Source organism: Hypomesus transpacificus, chromosome 21 (assembly GCF_021917145.1).
Source record: "Hypomesus transpacificus isolate Combined female chromosome 21, fHypTra1, whole genome shotgun sequence".
NCBI classification, from domain to species: Eukaryota; Metazoa; Chordata; class Actinopteri; order Osmeriformes; family Osmeridae; genus Hypomesus; species Hypomesus transpacificus.
Window position 1 is genome coordinate 10,524,349 of NC_061080.1, and position 24,902 is coordinate 10,549,250.

The window sequence follows — 24,902 nt, forward strand, 5'->3', positions numbered from 1 at the left end:
GAACTCACACTCCCCAAGCACACACACTCCCCAAGAACACACACACTTCCCAAGAACACACACTCCCCAAGAATACACACACTCCCCAAGAACACACTGTCCACAAGAACACACACACGCTTGCCAAAGGTACATTTTTAATATAATTTTAATACTTTTCTTAAAAAAGAGAGATGGTTGCTTCCATAAAGGGAACAAGACGGATCGAACCATCTGCAGACTCACCCACATAAAAACAAGACGGATCGAACCATCTGCAGACTCACCCACATACAAACAAGACGGATCGAACCATCTGCAGACTTATCCACATACAAACAAGACGGATCGAACCATCTGCAGACTTATCCACATACAAACAAGGTATTCAAGACGAGGGGGGAAAGAAGAGAGAACACACGACAACCAGAATATGAAAGAAGGAGAGATGAAGGGAAGCGATAAAGATGGGATGATGATGCTGGAAAATAAAGGTGCGAGTAGTAAAGCAATATTAGTTTTATATTTTGTAAACATTTTTCTATTCTATTTAATGTTTTTTTTCTCTTTTGTGAGCAATTGAGCTGCTATAATGGGGGGAATCAATAACGTTTTTGCCTCGTCTTAGGAGCATAGATCTGCAGTCCATAGATCTGCATATGTTGGGGGGGATTCAGAACATAGAAATAGAATCCTAGAACGGATGTACTCCATTTCGCCACAGCAAGCTGAATTCCTCTTCCTTTCTACTGGTCAATGGACCCCCCCCCACACTTCCTCCAGCTCTTATCCAATCAAAAGATAACAACGGTGGGCAGGATAAATTATCGTAAAATGAAGAACTTAAAGATAAAAAAATACAATGACATAAAATCCATAATACAACCATAACATGAAGTAAAAAGAGATTTACAGTTCAAAAGCAATGACAGGCAAAAAACAAAACAAAAAGATACGGTCCTGTGAATGAACAGTGATTCTCAACCAATGACAGCATAGACTGTTTGAAGGAACATATTTGATTGGACAAGAAGGTGAAGAGGACCAGGAAACTCATTAGTAAGAATTAAATTAAATTACTGAAAACTTCCCAGGTACAAAGTGAAAACACGATTGTTTAAGTCAATTTAAAAAAGGAAACAAATGAATGAATGAACTTTCAGCACTCAATAAATCGGTTTTGGCGTCGAGTAAAGAAAGGAAGGCCAGACAATGAGAGAGAAAATGGTCAGACACAAACAAGACAAAAATAAAAAAGATAGTTTAACAGAATCATAATAATTCCCCCCCTCTAAAGTCAATTTTACAAAACCAAAACATAAGCAGAGATTCAAAAGATGCTCTCCACAAAAGACAGAATTCTTTATTCTTTCTTTTCCTTCAGTTTGTTTGTGACATTTCATTGTATAGAATATATATTTATGTATCTATATATATAATATGTATAATATGTGTTTGTGTTAGATCACAATCTCACAGGAGCACTAAGGCAGGGGCCGCATTCCAATACTTAAACACAGTTGGTTATTCCCTCCCTCCATCCCTTTCTCTCTCTCTCCCCCTCCCTCCCATTTTCCTTCTCCTCCTTCTTGATGTAGTAGTCAGGGTCAAGGAAAGCTATTTAGCTGGCAAGCTATCATGTTAGCCGAGTCAGGAGCGCTAGGTAGCTAGCTCACAGCTAACTAACGTTCAAAGCTAACAAGATTTGCGGCTATCAAACCATGTAACTGTCAAGCTATGTTGTTTCCTTGCTCTGTTGCTAATTCACTAACTGTGTTAAAAACATTATTCGCGTAGGTAGAGTAGATAGCGAGCTTTTAAGCTAGGAGGCTACAACGCTGTTATATCTGTGAAGGAAGATGAGGAGGGATAGGGTTATTATAGGGATGTGGTCATGTGACACAGGTGACTTCATAAACACCTGTCTATGTGTTTCTGAAGTTTTGGAACGCGGCCCATCTCCACTGGGTCCTGAGAAGAAAACTACAAAAAGGGACAGAAAAAAAAATAAATCTTCCCCCTCGCACACACTCCCCCCTTCCTCCCCCACCCAACATGTGTGGAGAGAGAGGGGGAGAAGATGAGAGAGAGATGAGGGGAAATAATGAGAGGCTGTCCTTCCTCTGGTTCACTCATCGGTTTGAAACTCCCTCCCTCCTCATCCCTCCCTCCTTCCTCATCCCTCCCTCCTCAGGCTAGTCCAAAAAGAGAACAAGTATTAACAAGCTTCATTAATTCATAATTTTTTTCCCTGTTTCTTCTTCTTTTTCAGTTATTTTCTTAAATCAACCCCCCCACTTGGTATTTTTCAGTTTTAAAAGACCCCTCCCCCTTTCATGGCTACTCCCACCTTGTCCGTGAGGAGAAGAGATTCTGGGGCTTGATCAAGTGTCTGATTTCACTCTTTTGCCCTCGGCAACCCCAAATCCGAAACAAGCTTCCACAGAAGTGTAAGACGCTGCAACGTTTCCACGGCTACAGGGGGGAGGAGGTGGGAGGGAGGGGGTGCGTGAGAGACTGTGTGTATGAGTGTGAGTGTGTGTGTGTGTATGCATGAGGGATATCTTGTTGGAGGTTCTCCTCTCGTTCTCCCTCAGAACAGGTTCTCCTCTCGTTCTTCCTCAGAACAGGTTCTCCTCGAAGATGGCCATGAGGTCACTCTGGAAGTTGATGTCTATGGTGTCTGCCATCTGAGCAGGAGACAGAGGGGGGGAGAGAAAGTTGTATAGTATAGTATAGTGTAGTGTAGTATAGTATGGTATAATGTTGTGCAGTATAGTATGGTATGGTATAGTGTAGTATGGTATTGTATAGTGTAGTAGAATGTTGTGTAGTATGGTATAGTATGGTATAGTGTGGTATAGTATGGTATAGTGTGGTATAGTGTGGTATACTATGGTATAGTGTGTAGTAGTGTTCCTACCGCCTCCCTCCTCCTCCTCTCCTGTTCTCGTCTCCTAGCCAGCTCCCTCTGCTGGTCGAGGGCGGTCTGTGCAGCTGTGGAGGCTGGGGGCGTGGCCGGGGGCTGTGGGGGCGGAGCCTGTGGGGAATTGGTGGGCGGGGTTGAGGCAGGTGGCGTGGCAGCCAGGGGAGACTGTTGCCCCGGACGACGGCGGGAGTCCTCCTGAGCCCTACGGGCCGGCTCCACGGTGTCCTCGTCGTCACGGTTACTGCAGACAGGAAGCAGGAAGTGGCGGTAGGAACGTTAATTATTTGGTTATTTTTTCAACTATCCATCCTCCAGCTCTTAAGCATGCTCCTCTTTCTCTGTCCCTTCTCTCCTCCCTTCTTCTCTCCTCCTCCCCCCCCTCCTCACCTATTTTCTCTCCTCCTCACCTCACCTCACCTCCCCCCCACTCCTCCCCTATCTTCTCTCCTCCTCACCTCACCTCTCCTCCCCCCTTCCCCTCACCTATCTTCTCTCCTCCTCACCTCCTCTCCCCCCCGCCCTCCTCACCTCCCCTCTCCCCCCCCCCTCCTCACCGTAGTTTCTCCCTGCGGTGGGCCTGGGCTCTCAGCAGCTTCTCCCTCTCCTCCTTTTCCCGCGCCGCACGTCTGAACTGCTCAAAGATGTCGGAGGAGGAGCGAAGCAGGGAGGAGGGCGTGGAGGGGGGGCGGAGCAGGGAGGAGGGCGTGGAGGGGGGGCGGAGCAGGGAGGAGGGCGTGGAGGAGGAGCGGAGCAGGGAGGAGGGCGCGGAGGGGGGGCGCTGGGCCAGGCTGGCCCACGAACCCATGGTCTGGGGGGGGGGAGGACGAGGAGGAGGAGAGGACGGAAGAAAAATGTAATAATTGCATTACTCTGCTAGTCTAGATGACACACACACACACTCTCTCTCTCTCACACACACACACACACTCTCTCTCTCACACACACACACACACACTCTCTCTCTCTCACACACACACTCTCTCTCTCTCACACACACACACACTCTCTCTCTCTCACACACACACTCTCTCTCTCTCACACACACACACACTCTCTCTCTCTCTCTCTCACACACACACACACTCTCTCTCTCACACACACACACACTCTCTCTCTCTCTCTCAAACACACACACACTCTCTCTCTCACACACACACTCTCTCTCTCACACACACACACACTCTCTCTCTCTCACACACACCTGTGTTTTCTTGGGGCCGGTGGGGGTTCTCGGTTCCTGCTTCACCTCTTGCTGAGAAGGGGGCGGAGCCAAGGAGTCAGGGAGGCGGAGCCCGGGACGAGAACCGTCTAATGGCTTCACATCTGATCCTGGAGAAACAATGTCATTGGTTGGTAAAACTTTGAGAGAGAAAACATGGAAAGAGAGAGAGAGGAGAAAAAGTAAAAGTAAAGGAAGAATGGATAGATAGTGAAGACGGAGAGTGTGTTACTTCTGTGTGTGTACTTACTGTGTGTGTGTTTGCTGTCGGAGGGTTTGTGTAAGTCTTGACAAGGGGCGGTGCTAAAGGGAGATGGGGAGGGGCTAAAAGGGGAGGGGGGCTTTTCTTCCTTCACACCCATCAGGGGGGGCCTCTGGTCCTGCTCAGCACACACACACACACACACACACACCCGAGTTCACAAATGAAATGGTTTTAAATAGGCACAAACATTTTCACTACACACACTAAAATTCGTCGTCGTCACACACTAGAGCCCGACCGATTTATCGGCGTGCCGATATTAGGTATTTTCCAAACTATCGGTATCTAAAATTTGCTGGTTTCATTCCCGGATGGCCAAATGACATTGTGTCCTTGGGCAAGGCACTTCACCCTACTTGCCTCGGGGGAATGTCCCTGTACTTACTGTATGTCGCTCTGGATAAGAGCGTCTACTTAATGTAAATAATAAATAATATTATTATATGGCAACGACAGTACGAGCGTTCTGATTGGCTAATGGGTAGTCATGCCACACGCGTATTGACCTCATTGACGGTCCGCGGTCTGATTGTTATTGCCCTCCTCTGACGTCATCTGCGTTCTGATACGGATACTACACGAAGACTCTTTGAATCACTTGTGTCATTATTTGTGTTGGAATTAAAGCCATTTTAGCAGAACAGTGTTGTCCGCTTTCTATCAAAATTAATAGGTTGATAGGCAACACCTGAAACACAACGTGAGAAGACTTGAGAGATAGCTACAATTAGCCTACCATTAATTTTCATTTACAAAATGAAAAGAGCTAAAAATGCCATGTAATAAACAACTTATTAACCTCGGCTTTGTCCTATCAACATCGCTATCGCTCGGTCGATACGTTCAAGCCTCAGTTTAATATTTCCCGGCATGACCTCACTCGCGGTTAGTAAGTAGTTAATAATAAAACATATATTTTCTTTATGTGTTTTTGTTCAAAGGACGAAGTTTCATCTTGATTTCATCTTAAGTTTGTATTTTTATACATTTCAGTTATCAGAACTTTAATATATTTTGATGTTTCTCTGTTCTGTTGAGACAATAAAACAGTTTATTTTTAAACTGCATTATCATTTTTTTTTGTGAGGACTTAAAATAACTACAAATAACTAATGTTAGGCAAATATGTTTATGTTTTGTTACGCGTTTCTGGATATATATATATATACATTTTTTTATATCAGATTTCTTTAATCACCAAATATTTGTATCGATATTGGCCTTAAAAATCCTTTATCCTTTAGCTCTATCACACACTCACACAACTCACAGGCTTCTTGGACAGAGGGGGAGAGTGCTCTCCTATTGGATGGTACGGAGGAATCTGGGGGGAATGCATCATCAGGGGGGAGGGGCTTCCCCTCAGGGGACCTATCAGAGACAGCAGAGAGTTGCATTGGTCAGTTTAACAGGACAGAAATAGAAAGGGGATCGGTGTGTGCACTCTGTGTGTGTTACCTAAAGCAAAAGACTCAATCTTGTTGCCAGGCGACGGCTGCTGCTGCTTTAGCTGTTGTTGTTGTATCTGCTGTAGTTTCTGCTGCAACGCTGCCCCCTTCTGTCCCAGCGAGGGGTGTGTGTGTGCGAGCGAGTGTGTAAACTCCAGCTGCTCTTCGTGTGTCGGCCTCGGGAGGGTCACACCGGACATTGCCGTGGTTACTGCCGCCGCCTGCATCAGCTGGGAGTGAGTGACAGGCGGGTGTGTGTGTATGCGTGTGTGTGGCTGTGTGTGTGTCGCGGAGGGGCGTGTCTGCGGGCACATCTCAACCTGGCTTGCAGTCAGCGAGGGAGGGGGCGGAGTCTCTGAGTTTGTGGGCGTCGGCTCCTCGTCGTCCTCCAATAGGGCCTGAGGGGGCTGGGCGGAGAGGGTTCCCAGAATGCCGTGCGGCGTGGGGGAAGGGACGCGGGGGCGAGGGGGTGGTTGTGGGAGGGGGGCGAAGGAGATGGAGGGAGGCTGGGGGAGGAAGAGGGGGCCAGAGGAGGAGGGGGGAGGCTGGAGGGGTTTAGGGGGGAGGGCTGCTGCTCTGTTGCTAGGGCGAGATGGTTGCTGGGGGAGGGCGCTGTGGAGAGCTACAGTGTGGGACGAGGGAGGAGAAAACAGGGAGGGGGAGAGGAGGAGAAACAGGGAGGGGGAGAAGAGGAGAAACAGGGAGGGGGAGAGGAGGAGAACACAGGGAGGGGGAGAGGAGGAGAAAACAGGGAGGGGGAGAAGAGGAGAAACAGGGAGGGGGAGAGGAGGAGAAAACAGGGAGGGGGAGAAGAGGAGAAACAGGGAGGGGGAGAGGAGGAAAAACAGGGAGGGGGAGAGGAGGAGAACACAGGGAGGGGGAGAGGAGGAGAAACAGGGAGGGGGAGAAGAGGAGAAACAGGGAGGGGGAGAGGAGGAGAACACAGGGAGGGGGAGAAGAGGAGAAACAGGGAGGGGGAGAAGGTTTTGGATTACAAAAAGTAACTTTTAAGCTATCAGAGAGCTCACATGAAGTAAGAAGGTGTGTCCATACCTGGCGAGGGGTTGAGGAAGGGGTGTGTCTCGCTTCCAGAGTTGAGGTGGGGGGGGTTGTTGCCGACGGCGACCGCCCCTGCATTATTGTGGGAGGGTTCGGAGATGGGCCCGGCCTGGGGCAGTGTGGGAGGCAGGAAGTGACCTAGGGGATCAAAGGTGTCGTCCAGGGAGGAGGGGTGGGGGCCTGGGGCAGGGGGAGCCATGGGCTGGGGGGGGGCAGGGGCGCTGGGGGGGTGCTGGGGGAGGAGCCTCCGAGGGGGAGGAGCCTGCTTCCTCTGTTTGGGAAGCAACCCTGGAGATAGGAGGGGGGGGGAGAGAAGGGTTAGGAGAGGGGGGAGAGAGTGTGTGTGTGTCAGGTGTGTGTGTGTGTGTGTGTACCTCTGTCGGGCTCATCCTCGCTGTCAGAGGAAGATTCGCTGCTGCCTGATGAAGATCCAGTCTTCATCTTCATCACACTGGTCACCTCCAGAGCCTTCTCTGCTGCAACACACACACACACACACCTTTGAACACCCAGTGCTAACTTGCATCTTACTAAAAGCTCTCTCTTGGAAGTCCCTTTGAATAAAAGCGTCTGTTAAATGAAAATATGTAAATGAACTAAAGAAATGCATTTCACTCACACCCCCTCCCACACACACACACACCCTCTCTCACACACACACACCCTCTCCCCACACACACACACACACACACACACACACCCTCTCTCTCTCACTCACACACACACACACACACACACACACCCCCTCCCCACACACACACACCCCCTCCCCACACACACACCCCCCTCCCCTCCCCACACACACCCCCCCTCACCAGGTCTCCTCTTCCTGCGGAGGCTGGTGAACACGTATCTCTCCAGCTCTCTCAGCGTGGACGGCTTGAGTGTCTCAAAGTCGATCTCGATCTCGTCCGGGTTCGAGTTTTTCAGTGCCGGCTCGCGTGATTGGATGATGTGGACGACGCGGCCCAGCTTGTCACCAGGCAGCTTATTGATGTCCAGGCTCAGCTGACGCTTCTCCTCGTACGACATTGGCTTAGACCGGTCGGGCCCGCCCACAAACACACCTGGAGGGAGGAGATTGGACGAGATTGGAAAGAGGAGATGAGGAGGAGATGAGAACACACACACACCTGGGTCCTAACACACACACACACACCTGAGTCATAACACACACACACACACACCTGGTTCCTAACACACACACACACCTGTGTGGTCGTCAGACCCAGAGGGGTCGAGAGGGGTGGGGCCAGACTGAAGGGCGTTGCCAGGGCGACTGTTCTTCACCACTCCTTCCTTCTTACTGTGGGGGGGGGGGGGGGGGGGGGGGGGGGCCGGAGGGAGAAGAGATTGCAAGAGTTGAATTGTAAGATACTCAGAGTTTGCAGCAAACACTCTCACACCTATACACACACACACACCTACACACACACACACACACCTACACACACACACACACACGAGTGACCTCACCTGGGTTTCTTGACCTTCTTGGGCGTGACTGGGTCCTTGGTGATTCTGCTCTTCCTGGTTGGCTGGAGCAGGACAGGGGGCGGGGCCACCTCCAGAGGCTCCTCCCCTCCTGGCTTCTTCTTCTTGTCTTTCTTCTTCTCCTTCTTGTCTCGTTCTCTCCTCTTGAGGGCCGGTGGCTGAGACAGGGCAGCCAGCTGCTCATGCACCGCCTTAAGCTGCAACACACACACACAGGTACATAACACACATGCATAACACACACACACACATGTAGATAACACACACAGGTACATAACACACACACACACACAGGTACATAACACACACACACATACCAAGGTGCTCCCCCTCTCACCTGTTCCTGCAGCTCGGCCAATCGCTGAGTCCTCTCATGTTCCGAGTCGCCGGCCGACGATTCCGATTCCGAGGGAGATGAACAAGAGGAGGAGGGCCCTACGGTGGGAGGGACCTGTCTGGTGGGCGGGGCCTGTCTGGTGGGAGGGGCCTGTCTGGTGGAGGGTGCTGGTTGGTGGAGGCTGGGCGAGGAGGCGGGCATAGGGGCGGGATCTTCCGGATCCTCTGGCATCTTGGCGAATCGCATCTCGAACACATCCTGTCAGGGTCAGAGTAGTCACATCCTGTCAGGGGTCAGAGTAGTCACATCCTGTCAGGGTCAGGGGTCAGAGTAGTCACATCCTGTCAGGGTCAGGGGTCAGAGTAGTCACATCCTGTCAGGGTCAGAGTAGTCACATCCTGTCAGGGGTCAGAGTAGTCACATCCTGTCAGGGTCAGGGGTCAGAGTAGTCACATCCTGTCAGGGTCAGGGGTCAGAGTAGTCACATCCTGTCAGGGTCAGGGGTCAGAGTAGTGGGTGTGTGTTATGTACCTGTGTGTCTGTATGTGTGTGTGTATGTACCTGCAGCTTGCGTGCCATGGCGACCACATCGTGGTCAGGAGGGTTGTACTTGTAGCAATTGGAGAACATCATCCTGACATCCGACGCAAACTCATGAGCATCCCTGTACGCCCAGCTGTCTATCTTAACCTGGAAACACACACACCATGAGCATCCCTGTACGCCCAGCTGTCTATCTTAACCTGGACACACACACCAGGTGAATGGTATTCCTATTACGAGCACTGTCCAGCACTGATGACCTCATCACTACTTCCTACTTGCCTGAGGACCACATCTCACCCCTAAATGACCTCAACCGCCCCCGTCAACCACTGATGACCTCACCTTGATAGTGCTGAGGTCCATGGGGTGTTTGATGATGTCGTGGTAGTCATGGAGACCCAGGGCAGCAGCGTCCACAGGCTTGTAGAAGGGCCAGGCGTAGGCCGTGTGCTTCTGAGACAGCATCTCCCTCACCAGCCCCGCACAGCCCCGCAGGCCCTGCTCCCTGCTGGGGGTCAGGGGGGGAGCACAGTCCCCCACTGGAGGGAGGGCGGGAGGGTTACAGACACGCTCTCCTCAGTACATGCACCTCGCTCTCACACACACACCCCATCACTCCTCACCTCATTCCCCTCACACACACACATCACTCTTCACCTCATTCCCCTGACACACACACACACACATCACTCCTCACCTCATTCCCCTCACACACACACACACACACATCACTCCTCACCTCATTCCCCTCACACACACACACATCACTCCTCACCTCATTCCCCTCACACACACATCACTCCTCACCTCATTCCCCTCACACACACATCACTCCTCACCTCATTCCCCTCACACACACATCACTCCTCACCTCATTCCCCTGACACACACACATCACTCCTCACCTCATTCCCCTCACACACACATCACTCCTCACCTCATTCCCCTCACACACACATCACTCCTCACCTCATTCCCCTCACACACACATCACTCCTCACCTCATTCCCCTCACACACAAATCACTCCTCACCTCATTCCCCTGACACACACACACACACACACATCACTCCTCACCTCATTCCCCTCACACACACATCACTCCTCACCTCATTCCCCTCACACACACACACATCACTCCTCACCTCATTCCCCTCACAGACACATCACTCCTCACCTCATTCCCCTCACACACACATCACTCCTCACCTCATTCCCCTCACACACACATCACTCCTCACCTCATTCCCCTCACACACACATCACTCTTCACCTCATTCCCCTCACACACACACACACACATCACTCCTCACCTCATTCCCCTGACACACACACACACACACACACATCACTCCTCACCTCATTCCCCTCACACACACATCACTCCTCACCTCATTCCCCTCACACACACACATCACTCCTCACCTCATTCCCCTCACACACACATCACTCCTCACCTCATTCCCCTCACACACACACATCACTCCTCACCTCATTCCCCTCACACAGACATCACTCCTCACCTCATTCCCCTCACACACACACATCACTCCTCACCTCATTCCCCTCACACACACATCACTCCTCACCTCATTCCCCTGACACACACACACACATCACTCCTCACCTCATTCCCCTCACACACACATCACTCCTCACCTCATTCCCCTCACACACACACACATCACTCCTCACCTCATTCCCCTCACAGACACATCACTCCTCACCTCATTCCCCTCACACACACATCACTCCTCACCTCATTCCCCTCACACACACATCACTCCTCACCTCATTCCCCTCACACACACATCACTCTTCACCTCATTCCCCTCACACACACACACATCACTCCTCATCTCATTCCCCTGACACACACACACACACACACACACACATCACTCCTCACCTCATTCCCCTCACACACACATCACTCCTCACCTCATTCCCCTCACACACACACATCACTCCTCACCTCATTCCCCTCACACACACATCACTCCTCACCTCATTCCCCTCACACACACATCACTCCTCACCTCATTCCCCTCACACACACATCACTCCTCACCTCATTCCCCTCACACACACACACATCACTCCGCACCTCATTCCCCTCACAGACACATCACTCCTCACCTCATTCCCCTCACACACACATCACTCCTCACCTCATTCCCCTCACACACACATCACTCCTCACCTCATTCCCCTCACACACACATCACTCTTCACCTCATTCCCCTCACACACACACACATCACTCCTCATCTCATTCCCCTGACACACACACACACACACACACACACATCACTCCTCACCTCATTCCCCTCACACACACATCACTCCTCACCTCATTCCCCTCACACACACACATCACTCCTCACCTCATTCCCCTCACACACACACATCACTCCTCACCTCATTCCCCTCACACACACATCACTCCTCACCTCATTCCCCTCACACACACATCACTCTTCACCTCATTCCCCTCACACACACACACACACACACATCAACCCCCACCTCCGTGCTGGGAGTCCGGCTGGGCGGAGTCCTGTCTGGGCTGCTTGGACGCACGGCTGCTCTCTCGCCGGGGGCGGGGCTCCGTCGCCAGGGGAGACGACTCGCTGAGCTGGTCGTTGGCGGTGGGCGTGGTCGTGTCCGCCTTCCTCTTCTGGCTCTTCCTCTGCTGCAGGGGTCAGAGGGTCACGGGAAAAAAACGACTGCTCCTACAGCAGTAGACCCAACTACTCCTCCTCAGGCCGCTCTCCCTCCCTGCTCCTCCTCCTCCTCCTCCTCCCCATCCTTTACTAACCCCTTTTCCCTCCTCTGCCCCATCTCATCCCTCCATTCTCAACCCTTCTCCCCCCCACCACTCCTTCCAGGTGGACTCACCTTGGCAGGGGGTGCGGTACTGTGAGGGGGTGCCCCAAGGTGGAGGCCAGGGTGGTGGGGCACGGCAGTCAGGCCATGGCCCAGGGGGTCCAGAGAGCTGAGGGGGAAGGGGGGGCCGAGCTGGGGGGCGTGGGAGGGCGGGGTCGGAGGGACACGGGGGAGGAGGGTGGACTGGGGTGGCATGGCCAGGGGAAGGGTGGGGGGGCCCTGGGAGGGGAGGGAGAGGGGGGGAGGACGGGAGTGGGGGGTGGTGGAGGGGGAGGAGGAGTCTTGGCCTGAGTCTGATTTAGAGATGAGACCTGGGAGGGGAGGAGGAGGAGGAGAGAGGGATAGGTAAGGGGGGAGAGATAAGGAGGGGGATAGGTAAGGGGAGGAGGAGGAGAGAGGTATAGGTAAGGGGGGGAGAGATAGAGAGAGGGATAGGTAAGGAGGGAGCGTTAGAGAGGAATAGGTAAGGGGGGAGAGATAGAGAGAGGGATGGGTAAGGGGGGGAGGAAGAGATAGGGGGATAGGTAAGGGGGGGAGAGATAGAGAGGGGGATAGGTAAGGGGGGAGAGATAGAGAGGGGGATAGGTAAGGGGGGAGAGATAGAGAGAGGGAAAAGTAAGGAGGGGGAGAGATGGAGAGGGATAGGTAAGGAGATAGAGAGAAGAAACAGAGAGGAGGAGAGTAGAGATGAGTTAGGAACCGTGTTGGTGGCTCTGAGACAGCATGTATGGTGAGGTCTCCATCCCATAAACCCACACCTGAGTCTCGCCGGCTGCCGCGGCGACCCTTGGTAACCACGGCGATCTCTGTTTCCTCCTGGGGCATCTCTGTGATCTTCTGCAGGAACATTTTCTCCAGAGCCTCCGCCATCAGCACAATGTCATCCCCGGGCTACACACACACACACACACAGCGGGTTGAAAGCCCGAAATTACTCTGGAAATGGTGTGTACGTAAGTGTGTGTGTGTGTGTGTGTACCTTGTTGTAGATGTAGCAGTTGGTGAACATGGTGTTGAAGTCCTGGATGCACTCCTGGGCGTTCCAGTAGTAGCTGTTCTCCAGACGCTTCTTGATGGTGCCCAGGTCCATGGGCTGCTTGATGATCTTATAGTAGTCCTGGGAGGGAGGGGGGTCGTGGGACATGGGGAGAGAGGGGGGGGGGGGGGGTGGAGACAAGGAAGGAAGCGTGAGAAACGCACACACACACACACAGTGCGTACACACACAGGCACACACACAGTACATACACACACACACAGTACATACAAACACACACAGTACATACACACACACAGGCACACACACAGTACATACACACACGCACAGGCACCCACACACAGTACATACACACACACCCACACACAGTACATACACACACACACACACCACAGTACATACACACACACCCACACACAGTACATACACACACACACACACAGTACATACACACACACACAGTACGTACAGGCAGGTTGAGTCTGATGGCGTCTACAGGAGCCTGGAAGGGCCAAGCAAACTGGTGCTTCCACAGGGTCTTCAAGAGCACCTTCAGGAGGTACTGCAACACAGACACAGAATCACCTAGCAACACTGGATCACATCCCACCTGGCAACACTGGACAACACACCACCGGAAGCTGATTGGTCCCCCAAACCACCCCCATACCTGTAGCTGATTGGTCTGCCGTTTGGGTCGCGAAGGATTCCATGTCTCGGGAGGGGGGTGGTTGAAGTAGAGGGGGGGCGGGGCCAGGGGCGGACCCTGGCTACTGCCCGCCTCCAGGCCGTCTCCCATGGCAACAGCAGGAGCAGGAGAAAGGGGAGGGGGGAGTCCCAGTCAGACGGTACGACCCTGGGGGGGGCGGGCGGGGGGGGTCACCTTCAGGCCATCATACCTCTCACTGGGCTCTCTGGGGAGGAAGATCAGCATCATCATCATCTTCCTCCTCCTCCTCCTCATCATGACTAGAGTATGTTGAGATGTTGCATTAGTCCTTACGTCGTTTATACACACAACCTTGTCTCCCCCTTCCTCTCCCCCTCCCCATCTGTGAGGCTGCATGTGTGTGTGTGTGTGTGTGTGTAGGCTGCATGTATGTGTGTGTGACGTCTGTAATAGGGGACTTACATCTCTGCCTGCAGTTAGTTAACCTGCGTCTAGTCATGGGGAAGGGGCATCTCTGCTGGAGGTATGGGAATGGATGTTACCTGACACTGTAGAAATTCCCTTGAGAAAGCTGGGAGATATTTCAAAGGAGGGAAAGAGAGTTGAGGGTTGGGAGAGAGGAGAAAGAGACGTTCTGATTAAAACGCTCAAACAACTGATCGTACACACTCACGAGTCTAACACAGGCTCACCAGAGAAACACAAGTCTATAAATGACTGTGTGTTGCCAAGAATGAACAAAAACATGCAAGGCACTGTGTCAACAAAACGAGTCACAAGACTGGAAAGTACGTCGCTATTTCCAAAACTGTCATCCTAACTTCAATGTTTTTTCTAAGATCATTAAAAAACAAAACGTGAAGTTAATACGGTTTAGAAACGAGAAGGAATACCAGTGTCCTAGATTATTGACCCAATATGCTGAGTTAACAGTCAAAATGGCGCAATTCGTTCCCAGACACAAGCTTTAAGACAACCACACAGAATGCAATGTTTTTGAAAAAGCAGTGTGTATTTTATTATGGTTGGGGGAATGTTTACTGAATGGCACCATGGCAACGACACACCCGCTATCTAGGTTAACTGTGTCAGCAAAAACACTGACAGCTACGTACGTAAACGCTCTTTAGAAATACAAACTTGGACAATGCCGTTATTCTGAGACCTACGTCGTATTTCACACGTGCTTTGAGCGCCGCGCTTTGAGCGCCGTACTGCGTAAGCTACGTACCAGAAAATGCGTTAAGTCTGTCACGAATACGGCCTACGAGGCTACAAACAAACAGCCTAGCTAGTTAACGACTAGCCTGCTGCCATCCCGCGACTAGCATGCGCAGTGACAACAGGGAGTGCCCTCTGCTCCTTAAAATGCCCCTTACTTCATCATAAAGGCACATACAAAAAAAAACGTACACCGTGTGCAGTGGACTCAAAGCTAGACAACGTAAAGACAACGTAGAGAATCTTCCCGTGCGTCCGCACCGGTGACAGGCCTGCGAAGAGACAGCTCGTGCCTCGATGCCACAGCGCGCTGACAGAAGGTGAAATACGTCACCGAGACCGGTTCCAATAGTTTTACTAGACTTCTGGGTTTGTATGTTTTCGCCTGCCGTACCAATATCGCCACAAAGTGACCCCAAAACGCCTTTGATTACCTTCCTCGTCAGGTGTCAGCGCGCGCAGATCTTCCACAACCTGAATCCAGAACAAGCAGCCCCGTTCGACGTCGATGACGTAAGACGCAGGGAAGTTGAACGTCGGTTCATCGAATGTCACCTCTCGCTATGAAAACCCTTCCACGTTATATAAAAAACTAAACAAAAGGTAATGTATACATTCACACAGTCCACCTTTTTGATTTTCATCAACCATTATTTTCTACTATTATTTTACTTTGTATTACGATACACCGAGTTAAATTAGGCAATTTCTGTATCAAATGTAACACTTTTGTATTTCTATACCTATTCGTATGTTTTGCTATTAAAAACAAATTAATATTCATTCAGCGTTTATATTTAGGCGGTTTTACTGTAAGAAACAAAGTTGTCGATACCTTTTTTGGCTCAGGGTAAAGATCGATTTTACTAGACCTAGTATACTAGATAATTAAGCATTAGTCCGCGAGATGGCGACATTCACCACCGTCTCCACGGAGGCATGTTTGAGTCCGACAGGAGACCTAGCGACAGCGAGCTTGCAGTACAACTGGCCCCAGCTTGGCCTGCTCGAGAACCACCTTTAAATAAGGCATGTTCCATGACGAAAACTTGAAGCAAACAAACCAAGCCAACAATAAACTGTTATAAAGGAGTTATAAATGTTTATTTCAATCAACCCAAAAAAGGAAAACAAAAACACAAGCACTTTAAAAAAAAGACAAGGTCAATAAACCCCCAAAACAGAAAACACAAAACAACATCATGATTCAGTCCCGTTGAGTGAGTGTTGGTGCTGTATCATTATAATGTACACGGCCAAACAGCCCCCCCCCCCTGGCCACAGCCCTCCCCCCTGGCCAAGACTACCACAAAGGCACAACATGAACTCAGAAACACAGAGAAAACTAGGCATGTATAACCGTTTACTGTTAAGAGGGTTGTGTTTGAGAGAGTTTTGGAGAGAAGGGGTGGGGAGGTGCGATGTTTATGAATTAATCTGATTGGCTGATGCGTGAACTGGGGTTGGCCAGGGGGGCTGTGATTGGTCCAGAGTGAGGTTGGGAGGAGAGGACTACTCTATGACTACGACTCCGTTAGAATCTTCCTCCTGCAACAACTCCTCCTCCTCCTCCTCATCCCCCAGAACTGCCTCAATCCCTTCCTCCTCTCCATCATCTCTTCCTCCCTCCACCTCTCCATCTCCATCTATCTCCTCATCCACCAAGAACGCCTCCTCATCCCCAACTTCGAACCCTTCCTCCTCTTCCAGTCCTGCCTTCCCCTCTCCTCCTCGCTGCTCCCCCCCCCCCCTCTCCTCGCTGCTCCTCCTCCCCCTCTCCTCGCTCCTCCTCCTCTTCTCCTCGCTGCTCCTCCTCCCCCTCTCCTCGCTGCTCCTCCTCCCCCTCTCCTCGCTGCTCCTCCTCCCCCTCTCCTCGCTGCTCCTCAGGTCTCTTCTCATCCACCTCCTCTCCTCCTTCCGCCACCTCCACTCCCTCTTCTTCCTCCATCTTCTCCTCTTCCTTGTTCCCATCAGCTTCAGCGGCAGTCTGTCCAGCCTCCGCCTCTGGCCCCGCCCCCTCCTCCGTATCTGGCCCCACCCCCTCCAAACATGGCCCCTCGCCCTCCGGCCCCGCCCCCTCCGGCCCAGTCCCTTCCACTCCTGTCTCGGTCTCCGACTGCATCTCATTGGCCAGCTCCGCCTCGGCCACCTCCATCGCCATGGAGTCCTCGGGGTCCTGGTCGTCGTGGTTACCGGTGAAAGGGTTTTCACCCTGCAGGAGAAGAGAGGACTGAGCGAGTGCGTACCTTTGAGGTAGGCAGCTCTCCAGCTTGGTAGAGACGTGTGGGTGTGTGTGTGTGCATGGGTATATGGTGTGTGTGTGTACGGGTGTATTGTGTGTGTGTGTGTGCGCATGTGTGTACCTTGAGGTAGCTCTCCAGCTTCTTGCCGATGACCTTGTGGTTGAGGATGCTGCGCGCCACAGACAGGCTGGCCCTCTTGGACTGTTCCATCATGCCCTGGGGTCAGGGGTCACACCACAAGAAGGGTCACCACACACACTCCAACCAAACGCACTCCACGTGTCGCGTGTGTGATGGTGAGTGTGTGATGGTGAGAGTGTGATGGTGTGTGAGTGAGTGTGTGTGTGTGTGATGGTGAGTGAGTGAGTGTGTGTGTGTGTGTGTGTGTGTGTGTGTGTGTGTGTGTACCTTGCGGTTGTAGTTGTGGTCGGGGGATTTGAGGTGTTTCTGGATGAGGTGGTGCTGCATGGGGATGAACAGATCACAGGCTGCACAGTGGGCCGCCTCCACCTTCCTCATGAAGTGCTCCATGCCTAGCTCTGCAGGAGAGAAGGGTTATTCACACACACCTCCATGCCTAGCTCTGCAGGAGAGAAGGGTTATACACACACACACACACCTCCATGCCTAGCTCTGCAGGAGAGAAGGGTTATTCACACACACACACCCCTCCATGCCTAGCTCTGCAGGAGAGAGGGGTTATACACACACACACACACACCTCCATGCCTAGCTCTGCAGGAGAGAAGGGTTATTCACACACACACACACACCTCCATGCCTAGCTCTGCAGGAGAGAAGGGTTATTCACACACACACACACACACTCACCCCCACCCCTCCATGCCTAGCTCTGCAGGAGAGAAGGGTTATTCACACACACACACACACACCCCTCCATGCCCAGCTCTGCAGGAGGAGGGTTATACACACACCCCCACCCCTCCATGCCTAGCTCTGCAGGAGAGAGGGGTTATACACACACACACACCTCCATGCCTAGCTCTGCAGGAGAGAAGGGTTATTCACACACACACACACACACCTCCATGCCTAGCTCTGCAGGAGAGAAGGGTTATTCACACACACACACACTCACCCCCACCCCTCCATGCCTAGCTCTGCAGGAGAGAAGGGTTATTCACACACACACACACACACCCCTCCATGCCCAGCTCTGCAGGAGGAGGGTTATACACACACCCCCACCCCTCCATGCCTAGCTCTGCAGGAGGAGGGTTCCCTGTACGTACCCCTGGTGAGGTCCTGCTCTCGGTACACCTGACACACGGCAGCACTGTGGTTCTCCATCTGACTGGTCCTCTGCTCGGTCTTCTGGTACTTGTTCATGAGGTACTCCTGTCACACACATACACACACACACGTTACAGAGAGCGAGCAGGTCGGCGTGGTACCTGTGTGTGTGTGTGTCTGTGTCTGTGTGTGTGTGTCTGTGTGTACCTGTAGGAAGTCTGTGGTGGGTTTGGTCAGCTGGTTGGACAGGAACTTGAAGTGGTCCTTGTGGAAGCGGCTCTCTAGATGGGCAGCCATGTCCTCCTTGTAGAAGGAGCGGAACTTGCACACCGAACACGCAAACATCACCCTGCAACCAATCAGACACAGTGTCAGTGGGAGCACGGCCTATCAGAGCCTGGCAAGTTGGGAGGTGAGGTGGGTAGAGGGAAGTTGGAGTGGTACGAGGACAGAGCAGGAGAGGAAGAGAGCAGGAGGAGGTGGGGCGGGGTGATCCTGACCTCTGAGTGTTAAGCTTGACCCCTGACCTTTCCAGGAAGCCCCTCCTCTTCCTGAGCTTGGGGGTCTTGTCCTGGGTGGGGGGCGTGGCCTGGGCGGGGGGCGTGGCCTGGGCGGGGGGCGTGGACTGCAGCTTCTTTTTCATCTGGGAGATCTCCTCCTGCATGCTGAGGGCTGGAGGGGAGAGAGACATCCAGAGTAAGAAAGAGAGTGTAAGAGAGAGAGAGAGAGAGAGACATCCAGAGTAAGAAAGAGAGTGTAAGAGAGAGAGAGAGAGAGAGACATCCAGAGTAAGAAAGAGAGTGTAAGAGAGAGAGAGTGAGAGAGACACCCAGAGTAGGAGACAGAAAGCGAGGGGAGAGATCGACCCAGAGTAAAAGACAGAGAGGTGAGAGACACCCAGAGTAAAAGACAGAGAGAGGGGAGAGAGACAGGGGAGAAAGAGAGAGGAACGATGGAGGTACCTTTGTCTCCATCTGCAGAGGCTCTGGCTTCCTGTAGAAACACACAGCAGTGTTAGTCACCCCTCACACCTCCCCCAGGACCCCCTCCTCCTCACCCCCCCAGCAGTAGCTGGCTCTGTACTCACAGCAGATGGGGTCTTGATCTCCTTGGCGTCTCCGTTGTTCGAGGCAGCTTCTGCAGATCAGACGAGCAGTTTAGACCCCACACTCAGGGTGGACGTTCGTGTGTGTGTGCGTGTGCGTGCTTGTGTGCGTGCGTGCTTGTGTGTGTACCGTGGCTGGGCTCGGGCCCTGCAACCTCGGTCTTGTTCATCTTGGACTCTGGTTCGTCTGCAGCCGTCAGAGTCTGCTTGCGTTTTTTCTGCCCGTCGCGCTGTGGCCGGGCCTGCTGCTGCTGCAGCGGTGGTGGTGGTACTGGATGTTGTTGTTGATGTTGTTGCTGGGGGATGGACACACCATCAACACACACTCGAACGTACACACACACACCAAGCATCCACACACACTCCATGATCACTCACCCCACACACACACACACCTAGCATCTACACACACACACACACACACACACACACACACACACTATTTACACACACCATCAACACGCACTCCTAGTAATGTGCCTGCACCACCCCTTTCTAACATAGGCAAACACCTAGGTAGCACACACACACACACACATTAAAACATGCACTGCAGACAGAAGACTCCACAACCTTACTGACTCGCACACAGATGCAATAGACAGTACAACAGACAACTCTACACACACACACACACCATCCCCACTCACACACACCATCCCCCTCCGCCCCACACACACACCATCCCTACTAAACATACAAATCATTTCTCCACTCTAGACACACCATCTCAACACACACACACACCGTATCTACACACACACCGTATCTCCACTCTCACACACACTGGGTGCGATCATGGCAGTGCTGTTCCATTCTACCCCTTTAGGTTTGGTATTGATTGACATGTCCTGAAGATGCTTAAACCATGTAACCATCACTGCCCTTCTGCTGCCACTGGGCCTCCCGGCATCACCGCAGACATCAGACCACCCACTGAGCTAAAACACACAACGCCCATTTAGCAGAAATAGCTCCTTTAAGGACTTCCCCTTTGTAGCGCTGTAACCATTAGCCATCGTAGCGTTAGCATTAGACCGTGTAAAATTAGCATTATCCTTTGTTGGCATCGGTCCTCGTAGCGTTAGCATTAGACCTTGTAAAATTACCATCAGCCCGTGTAGCATTAGCGTTAGCTTTGACTGTGTGGGACTGCTAAGGGGTGGGCCGGCAGGTGGGCGGAACACAAAATCAACAAGAACCCAAATTAAACGGATAAAAAGTTGACTAAAATAGGCAGAACACTGTTGGTGAAGGGGGGCTTGGGGCTCATTCAGGATGTGGCCCTAAAGCATGTGAACTCAGCTGGCCGAGGGGAGGAGGGGGCGTTGCATTATGGTGATGTAATGGTCAGACAGGCCATAGGTCAGGGGTCATTATCTGCAGACAGGCCATAGGTCTTGTCCAGGGCTGTGACCACGCCCCACCAGGGGCGGGGGGGTGGGGGTACTTACTCGGTTGAGGGGTCTCTTCCGGCCGCGCTGGCGCCCGGCCCTGGGCCCCCCTCCAAAGTGCCTCCCTGGGAATTCATGTTGCGGGCCGGGGGGCCCCGGGTGGTGGGCCGCCCCGCCCTCGGAGTACATCCGGTGGGACAGGAGTGACGGGAGCTTCCCTCGGCCCCCTGGGGAGAGGCCGTGAGGGTGGGAGTGACCTCCTCCCCGGCCTCCACCTCCCATGGGAGTTGGGTCGGACCTGCGGCCTCCAAACCCTCCCCCTCCTCCTCCTCGGCCTCCAGGGCCCCCAGGACCTCCTCCCCTCCTGGGGGAGCGTCGGCCTGCTCCTGCCCACCCCCCCGCTCCTCCTCCTCCTCCTCCTCCTCCTCCCAGACTGCTGGAGAAGGGGGAGTCTCTCATGGCCTGTCGCATTTTAGCGACCCCGTAAGAGGAAGGGGAGGGGCTGTCGAAGCCGCCTCCCCCCAGACCGACTCCGCCCCCGACTCCTCCTCCTCCTCCAAAGCCAGACCCCCCTCGCGGGCTCAGCATGTCGCCGCCCCTCCCGTCGCCGTAACCGTAGTTACCGGAGCGGGCGTAGAGATCGCGGGAGGCGAGGGAGGATGGGCGCGAGTCGAAGGACTCGAACTGGTCAAACCTGCGGATGGATGGAGGGAGCAGAGGAAAGAGGGTGAGGGAGGGAGGGAGGGAACTACCTCCACCTCCTCCTCCCCCCTCCCTCTCTTCAAGCCTAGTTTCTCTCATGCGTATCACGATGAGGTTGTTCACTTGGACCAATACGTGCGTGACCTGGTGAGTCCTGGTGTCATCGACCAATCACAGTGCTTAACACTTGTGCCCCTCCCCTACTTGGGATCCAACCCTGGTGAGGGATGATGGGAAATGAAATTATTTACCCTCGATAGTTACTCTCACCCCCCCCGCCCTCTCCCCAACAGGCACTGGGCCCTTACAGAGGGTGGGGACAGACAGATCTGGTGGAGAACAGTTGGTCACAGAGAGACAGACAAGAGCTTTGTCCAATAGAAATCCTCTCCTCTCTGAAGAGGGTGGTTACCACTGTATCATACTGGGGGGGAGGGCAGGGGGCGGGGAACCCTGTCGATCTAATTAAAGTAAAAGGTATGTGGGGGGGGTAGAGTTGACACAGTAATCCCTCCCAGCCAATCACATCATCGACCGCCCAGAGAGAGTCACCGTGTGCAGGATGAGAGAAATACACAGTGGGTAAATAAAATAAAAACATAAAAAAATTAAAAAAGAGGAAAACAGATGTGGTGAGAGATCTATTGCAGGGGAGGAGAGAGATCTACTGCAGGAGAGAGACATCTACTGTAGGGGAGAGAGAGATTGTAGGGGCAGGTCAGCAGTTCACGCCTCCAGGTATCCACAAGGGGAACTGATCAGCAGATGGGATGGAATGGTTCTCACGTAGCAGTTGATCTGCATTCTGCTCCGCCACTGAGCTACACCCACCCACCCTGGCTTCAACTACCTAGAGAACCCTGACTCTGGTTGGGGGGGGGGGGGGTGTGTGTGACAAACTCAAGGTTAATCTCCAGAGCCAAAACAAAAGACCCCACCCAATCCCACCCTTGTTGCCATGGTATCCCAACCACACCCTTGTTGCCATGGTATCAACTAATCAATTATTACACCACCCCCCACACCCGTTCCTGTATACAGTCAGACACCACGGACACCAACAGCTAGCGCTAGTCAGGATATCAGCTAGCGCTAGTCAGGATATCAGCTAGCGCTAGTCAGGATATCAGCTAGCGCTAGTCAGGATATCAGCTAGCGCTAGTCAGGATATCAGCTAGCGCTAGTCAGGATATCAGCTAGCCCTAACCAGGGTATCAGCTAGCGCTAGCCAGGATATCTTCTCTGACCGTTATGATGCCTCTTCCTGATGCTTCCTCTAAGCACCCAGCTGGTCAGGGATCCTGAGCACCCCTCCAGAATATTCTAACCACACCACTACATTCTCTCTAGTGCGTATCAATACTGACTGGTTGGATGGATGGATAAAGGAGGGAGGGAGGTATAAGGAGGAGGAATAGGGTAGGGGTGGATGGATAGAGGGAAGTTTAGATGGATGGAGGAGGGGGGAAGAGGGGGGAAGAGGGTCAGTGGGCTGAAACTTCAGGTGAAGAGAGAAAGGAGATAAAGGAGGGAAAGGGGGAGAGTTGTCCCTAGGGGTGAAGTGAGGTACTGATCTGGAGGGGTTAACCAGACAGGGCTGTAGGCTCTGTGTGTGTGTTACCTGTCGCTGCGCCCCCCTCCCTTCATGCCCCCCTCCAGCTGGGTCAGCATGTCCAGGCGCTGGTTGATCTTGGCGATGACCGCGTCTGCGCTGGTCCCTGTAGACGACAGCAAGGAGCTCCCAGAGAGCCCTCGCTTCATGTGGCCCCCACCTCCACCACCCCCGTAGCCCCCTCCGTAGCCCCCCAGCCCCGACATGGGCTCCTTGTAGCCTCCTCCACCACCACCTCCTCCTACACCACCACCTCCTCCTCCTCCTCCTCCACCACCACCACCACCTCCATACAGGTCAAAACTACCTGAACCTGCAAGGAAAGATGGGGGGGAGAGATCTAATCAATCTTACACCGGGATAACATGTCTAAACTAAGGCGAAACTGTTATATTTTCCAACAATGAACAATTTATTTAATTTCACCTTTATTTAGCCAGGAAAGGCTCAGAGATGTAAAATCACTACAGCACTAAGTCAATACATCGTCGCAACAACTACAAATAATTTAGGAATATAATAAGTCGGTGGAGCAAAATAAAATCATGAAACTTGAAAAAATGTACAGGTCTGGGAGTCGGACACAAAATCCGTTAGCAATGGTTTAAAAAACACCGAACTGAACAAGCTTTTCACCCGTTTCAAACTGATTTGTTTCAAGTTGATGGCCCTGCGTACATAAAACACATTATGTACACTATGTCCTGGGTGGGTCACGGCTAGCTAGCTCACCAGCCATGTACCGCGATAAACGGTGTGGCTAGTCCAAGTCTTAGCTGTGTTTAAACTTAATTACCTCTGTTTCCTGACTGTGCACCTCCTCCGCCGCCGCCTCCACCCCAGCTGGAGTATCCTCCTGTAAGAAAGGCCGTTTAAAGAAAGGTTCCAGATGCATACTGATGCGATCAAAAAAGCCAACTCTTAGTCATGAACCGTCAGCTAGCTAGAGGTAGCGAGCTAGGCTAGTAAGCTAACAAAGGATACCCAGTAAGGCTAGCTAGCTACGTTTGCTACTACTGGCTACTTAGCTAGGTAGCGAAGACGTGCTAATAACGTTAACAGACTTTGTTCGTGAGTTACACCCGGTGAATAACGTGATTGATTTATGCTACTGCGATAGCTGATGATGTAGTTCATTAGTGCAAACGACAAAGCAGCCATTTTATTAGTTATCTTGTTGGCCAAAAGGAGCTTGCTAATTCTACATACCAATAGAGATGGTTTGCTAGCAGACGACTCCATTTTAACAAGACGGTCTGGTTAGGTATAAGCTCTCCTGGTGTAAATCATAGTCGCTGAGGTTAGCTACATCAATGGATGTTCGTGTACATACCTGAACCGTAGCCACGGCCGTCCATATTTCGGATGAGGATAGTTTGTGTCGGTTAGAGATTGGGTGCGAGCTAGCTATAACAACGCAATCTGAAAAAGGATCACACCGGGACTAAAGTGGCACGCTCGCTAGTTTTTTGATATGGACACCGAGCAACGCCTTCCCTGTTCACTGATTGGTTGTGACATCTCCTAGTTATTTAAAAG

At 52.3% G+C, this 24,902-nt stretch overlaps 2 protein-coding genes across 4 annotated transcripts; both read right to left on the reverse strand.

Moving 5' to 3' along the window:
- Positions 1–128: 128 nt before the first annotated feature.
- LOC124483387 (bromodomain-containing protein 4-like) lies at positions 129–14,000 on the reverse strand. Of its 3 annotated transcripts, none has more exons than XM_047043816.1 (21): positions 13,833–14,000; positions 13,632–13,724; positions 13,145–13,282; positions 12,924–13,056; positions 12,178–12,476; positions 11,806–11,968; positions 9,619–9,815; positions 9,292–9,420; positions 8,731–8,988; positions 8,376–8,590; positions 8,111–8,205; positions 7,715–7,966; positions 7,274–7,375; positions 6,894–7,187; positions 5,851–6,462; positions 5,663–5,763; positions 4,378–4,507; positions 4,110–4,237; positions 3,463–3,716; positions 2,903–3,149; positions 129–2,669 (listed from the first exon to the last, which is right to left on the reverse strand). In XM_047043816.1, exons 1-21 carry the CDS (start codon positions 13,959–13,961, stop codon positions 2,601–2,603), a joined length of 4,038 nt encoding a protein of 1,345 aa, XP_046899772.1. In that variant the 5' UTR covers positions 13,962–14,000; the 3' UTR covers positions 129–2,600. The 3 variants fall into 3 exon arrangements, with proteins under 3 accessions (XP_046899772.1, XP_046899773.1, XP_046899771.1); XM_047043817.1 differs by having other exon boundaries at positions 7,274–7,372; positions 11,806–11,971; XM_047043815.1 differs by having other exon boundaries at positions 11,806–11,971.
- A 1,941-nt stretch (positions 14,001–15,941) lies between these two features.
- On the reverse strand, positions 15,942–24,844 carry akap8l (A kinase (PRKA) anchor protein 8-like). The gene is made up of 14 exons (XM_047044295.1): positions 24,697–24,844; positions 24,160–24,219; positions 23,373–23,676; positions 21,110–21,743; positions 19,786–19,951; positions 19,638–19,687; positions 19,513–19,543; positions 19,051–19,222; positions 18,758–18,899; positions 18,550–18,655; positions 17,705–17,835; positions 17,417–17,512; positions 16,931–17,265; positions 15,942–16,056 (listed from the first exon to the last, which is right to left on the reverse strand). Exons 1-14 carry the CDS (start codon positions 24,719–24,721, stop codon positions 15,942–15,944), a joined length of 2,367 nt encoding a protein of 788 aa, XP_046900251.1. The 5' UTR covers positions 24,722–24,844.
- Positions 24,845–24,902: the final 58 nt, after the last annotated feature.

Bases quoted from the DNA above. Each gene is read 5' to 3' on its own strand.
- LOC124483387 (XM_047043815.1), bottom strand. From the start codon at position 13,961: ATGGGAGACGGCCTGGAGGCGGGCAGTAGCCAGGGTCCGCCCCTGGCC. The intron at 13,283-13,631 runs GTACGTACTGTG...CCTCCCTCCCAG, and splicing joins CCATCAGACTCAACCTGCCT to GACTACTATAAGATCATCAA. The intron at 7,376-7,714 runs GTGAGGGGGGGT...TGTGTGTTGCAG, and splicing joins CCGCAGGAAGAGGAGACCTG to CAGAGAAGGCTCTGGAGGTG.
- akap8l (XM_047044295.1), bottom strand. From the start codon at position 24,721: ATGGACGGCCGTGGCTACGGTTCAG. The intron at 19,544-19,637 runs GTGAGTACAGAG...GTGTTTCTACAG, and splicing joins AGATCAAGACCCCATCTGCT to GAAGCCAGAGCCTCTGCAGA. The intron at 18,900-19,050 runs GTCAGGATCACC...GATTGGTTGCAG, and splicing joins GTCAAGCTTAACACTCAGAG to GGTGATGTTTGCGTGTTCGG.